The sequence below is a fragment of the Colobus angolensis genome, unplaced genomic scaffold (assembly GCF_000951035.1).
Source record: "Colobus angolensis palliatus isolate OR3802 unplaced genomic scaffold, Cang.pa_1.0 Scaffold34, whole genome shotgun sequence".
NCBI lineage: Eukaryota > Metazoa > Chordata > Mammalia > Primates > Cercopithecidae > Colobus > Colobus angolensis.
The window spans coordinates 7,772,269-7,776,639 of NW_012116710.1; the positions used below are offsets into that span (position 1 = coordinate 7,772,269).

Below are 4,371 nucleotides of genomic sequence, written 5' to 3' on the forward strand. Positions count from 1 at the left end.
TTGTGTTTTTAGTAGAGATGGGGTTTCACCATGTTGGCCAGGCAGGTCTCAAACTCCTGACCTCAGGTGATCTGCCCGCCTCAGCCTCCCAAAGTGCTGGGATTACAGGCATGAGCTACCACACCAGGCCTATTTCTTTCTCTTTTAGCAATTCTATACCTGTTTCTGCATTAGTCAGGGTAGGTCAGGATTTTCTGCAGTAACAAAGAGCCCCCAAATCTTAGTGACTTGGAACAGCAAAGGATTATTTTGGTTTATATTACACATTGGTCATAGGTCAGTGGTGGGTCAGGGGCTCTGCTTCATGCTGTCTTCACTCAGGGGCCCAGGCTGAGGGAGCTTCCATTTCTCTTCTTACTCCCTCACCCACAGGGGAACAAATGTGGAGAGTCATAAACTGGTTCTTAAGGCTCCTACCCAAAAGTGACACTTCTGCTCACAGTTTATTGGCCAAAGCAAGGCCAGGTGTGGTGGCTCACACCTATAATCCCTCCACTTTGGAGACCAAGATAGGAGGATTGCATGAGGCCAGGAGATCAAGACCAGCCTGGGCAACATAGCAAGATGTCGTAAAATAGACGGGCCTGGTGTACATGCCTGTAGTCCTGGCTACTCAGGAGGCTGGGATGGGAGGATCGCTGGAGTCCAGGAGTTGGAGGTTACAGTGAGCTGTGATGGCGCCATTGTACTGCCGTCTGGGTGACAGAGTCACACCTAGTCTCTAAAAATGAAAACAAAACAAAACAAAAAAACACAACAATCCCCAGTTCAGGAGGGCAGAGGAATGCCTGGACTGGTAGCTGGAGCTATGTGGTAAACGTCTCTCATGACTGCCACAGTCTCTGTCGCTGTCCATGTCTCTCTGTCATCTGTGTCTGTTTGTCATCTGTGTCTGTTTCTGTCTCTCTCTGTGGTCCATCTCCATCCATCAGCTCCTGCGTCTATCGTTTTCTGCAGAAGATCTGACCTGGTTTAGGGACAGAGATGGGGCTTTCAAGATTTGGGACTGGGCCCGACATAATGGCTCCCACCTGTAACCCCAACACTTTGGGAGACTGAGGCAGATGGATTGCTTGAGGTCAGGCGTTTGTGAGTAGCTTGGGCAACATGGTGAATCCCTGTCTCTACTAAAAGTACAAAAATTAGCCAGGTGTAGTGGCATGCACCTGTAGTCCCAGCTACTCGGGAGGGTGAGGCAGGAGGATCACTTGAGCCTGGGAGGCAAAGGTTGCAGTTAGCCAAGATCGCATCACTGTACTCCAGACTAGGTGACAGAGCGAGACCCTGTCTCAATTAAAAAAAAAAAAAAAGATTTGGGACTATGTATGTGCAGTGGAAGATATAGGGGTTGGTCGTTATCACAACAAAACCTAGTCTATTCTTACTCATAAGATCCTTACTCATAAGAGAAAGACAGAGAGACATAGTGATAAAGAAAGTGATGACAGAGAGGGAGAAATGAACAAAGAATTTTCCCTATTTTGCTGAGGGTTTTGGGCGATCTTGTGATTGCTGAACTAAGTGGGGCTCACTTACCCCAACAAGCCTGGAAACAGTGATCCCAGGAAGCCTCCAGCCCTGGAAAGACTGCAGGTCCCCCTTCGTTCATGCTCATGGCAGCACCCCTAGCCCCTGCCTTCCCTGGCCTTGGCCCTGACCCCACCCTGCTCTGCCCCCTACAGAGCAAACCCTGGAAGAAGCTGAAGACAGTTCTGAAGTATTCGCCCTTCGTGGTCTCCTTCCGAAAACACTACCCTTGGGTCCAGCTTTCCGGACATGCTGGTGAGTGGGGTGGTGGTGGACGGGGCTGGGCAGAGTCTCCTGGGCCAGGGAAAGGGATGTTCTCTGTAGTTTAGTTCCCCTACCTAGTGATGGGCTTGGTGACAGTCCCTGCCTTATGGGACTGTTATGGGCAGTGCTTAGGCCTGGGCCTTGCCCTTTGTATGTCAGGGCAGAGGGCTATTCCCTGTTATTCTGGTGGAGAGAGGGAACTTCAACTGTGCGGACAGATGGGCCTGGGCTGAAACCCTAGTTCTGCTTTGTATTCATGGGTGACTTTGGGCAAGTTACTTTGCTTTACTGGGCCTCAGCTGCCCCATCTGTTAATGTGGAGATGATGTTACGCCCCTTGCAGGGTTAACTGAAGAGTTAAAATCAAAATGTATATAAAGATTGAGGCCAGGCACGGTGGCTTACGTCTGTAATCCCAGCACTTTGGCAGGCCTAAGGAGGATCGCTTGAGCCCAGGAGTTCAAGACCAACCTGGGCAATGTAGTGAGACCCCGTTTCAATAAAAAAAAAAAGACTGGCTGGGCGCGGTGGCTCACGCCTGTAATCCCAGCACTTTGGGAGGCCGAAGCGGGTAGATCACGAGGTCAGGAGATGGAGACCATCTTGGCTAACACAGTGAAACCCCATCTCTACTAAAAATACAAAAAATTAGCCGGGCGTGGTGGCGGGTGCCTATAGTCCCAGCTACTCGGGAGGCTGAGGCGGGAGAATGGCATGAACCCAGGAGGCGGAGCTTGCAGTGAGTGGCGATAGCGCCACTGCACTCTAGCCTGGGCGACAGAATGAGGCTCTGTCTCAAAAAATAAAAAATAAATAAAATAAAATAAATAAAAAACAAAACCCCAAAACCCCAAAACTTAGTGATGGTTAAAAAAAAAACTTAGTAGAAGAAAACAACCATTTTATTAACCTCACAAGTTTTGGGTCAGCAATTCAGACAGGATGGCAGGGATGGCTTTTCAATGCTCCACAATATCTGGGAACTCAGCTACGGACACCTGGAGGCTACAAGCCGAAAACTTTTGGAGGTTCATTCACTTACATGCCTGGTGATTGATGCTGGCTATTGGCTGGGGTCTCAGATGAGGCTGCCACCTGGAAAGCCTATACGTGGCTTCGCCATGTAGCTACTTGAGCTTCCTCACAGTATGGTGGCCTCAGAGTACTCAGATTTCTAACAAGACAGCTCAGGACCGCCTTTAAGGTAAGTGTCTCTGCCAACAGAAGTCATACAGTAGCACTTCTGCCATAAACCCTCCCATATTTAATGGGAGAGCAATATATTTTTTATTTATTCATTTAATTTTGAGATAGGATCTCACTGTTGCCCAGGCTGGAGTGCAGTGGTGCAATCATAGCTCACTGTAGCTTTGAACTCCTTGCCTCAAAGGATCTTCCCACTTCAGCCTCCCAGAGTGTTAGGATTATAGGCATGAGCCACTGCACCCAGTTTGGGAGAGCAATTAAGAGTATACTCCTTGATGGGAAAATTCTAGAAGAGCAGGATCAGGAGTGGGTCTGAGACCCACTGAGATCAGGAGATACTGTTACAGCCAACTTGGGAAAATGTAATCCAGGCTGGACATAATCACAGCACTTTGGGAGGCTGAGATGGGAGGATCATTTGAGGCCAGGAATTTGAGACCAGCCTGGGCAACATAGCAACACTCCCCGCACCCGACATTACAATTAAAAAAAAAAAAAAATTAGCTGGGTGTGCTGGGGGTGCACATCTGTACTCCCAGCTACTCTGGAGGTTGAGGTGGGAGGATCACCTGAGTCTAGGAGCTTGAGGCTTCAGTGAGCTATGGTTGCACCACTGCATTTCAGCCTGGGTGACAGAGTAAGATCCTCTCAAATAAAAAAAGAAAAAGAAAATATCTGACAATACAGCTTGCCACAAGAAGAAGTTAGAATTATTATAATCTATACTCTCTGCATGGTCCAGGAAATGTTTGATCTATAAATTAACTTAAATAGGCCCTGGTTGTTAGCACCTTGGGACTGCAGGCAGTAGCAAAAGCAAATCCGCTCTGGAGAGTGATGCTCTGGACTTAGATCTCACAGGATTCCCACAGATGATCACATGTGTACAATCAAAAATTACAAAACACATGAGGACATCCTGTGCTGGGAACAGGACTTGGTTTAAGCAACAGAGAACAAAAATTGACCCTTTCCTTACCGGCCCCTGGCCAAGACTTTTAAGAGCTGCAGGCCGGGCACAGTGGCTCACACCTGTAATCCCAGCACTTTGGGAGGCCGAGGCGGGTGGATCACCTGAGGTCAGGAGTTCAAGACCAGTCTGACCAGCAAGGTGAAACCCCATCTCTGCTAAAAATACAAAAATTAGGTGGGCTTGGTGGTGTGCGCCTGTAATCCCAGCTACTTGGGGGGCTGAGGCCAGAGAATTGCTTGAACCCGGGAGATGGAGGTTGCAGTGAGCTGAGATCGCACCACTGCACTCCAGCCTGGGCAACAGAGTGGGACTCCATTTCAATAAAGTAAAATAAAATCGGCCGGGCGTGGTGGCTCACGCTTGTAATCCCAGCACTTTGGGAGGCCGAGGAGGGTTGATCA

The 4,371-nt window shown here is 48.8% G+C and overlaps 1 protein-coding gene across 1 annotated transcript in view; it reads left to right on the plus strand.

The window, feature by feature from the left end:
• ITPKC (inositol-trisphosphate 3-kinase C) overlaps positions 1-4,371 on the plus strand; it is a 29,887-nt gene that overhangs the window by 7,105 nt on the left and 18,411 nt on the right. Inside the window, exons 2-3 of the mRNA XM_011952545.1 lie at positions 1,683-1,782; positions 1,917-1,999. Coding sequence (XP_011807935.1) covers positions 1,683-1,782; positions 1,917-1,999 — 183 coding nt within the window. The remainder of the gene's footprint in view (positions 1-1,682; positions 1,783-1,916; positions 2,000-4,371) is intronic.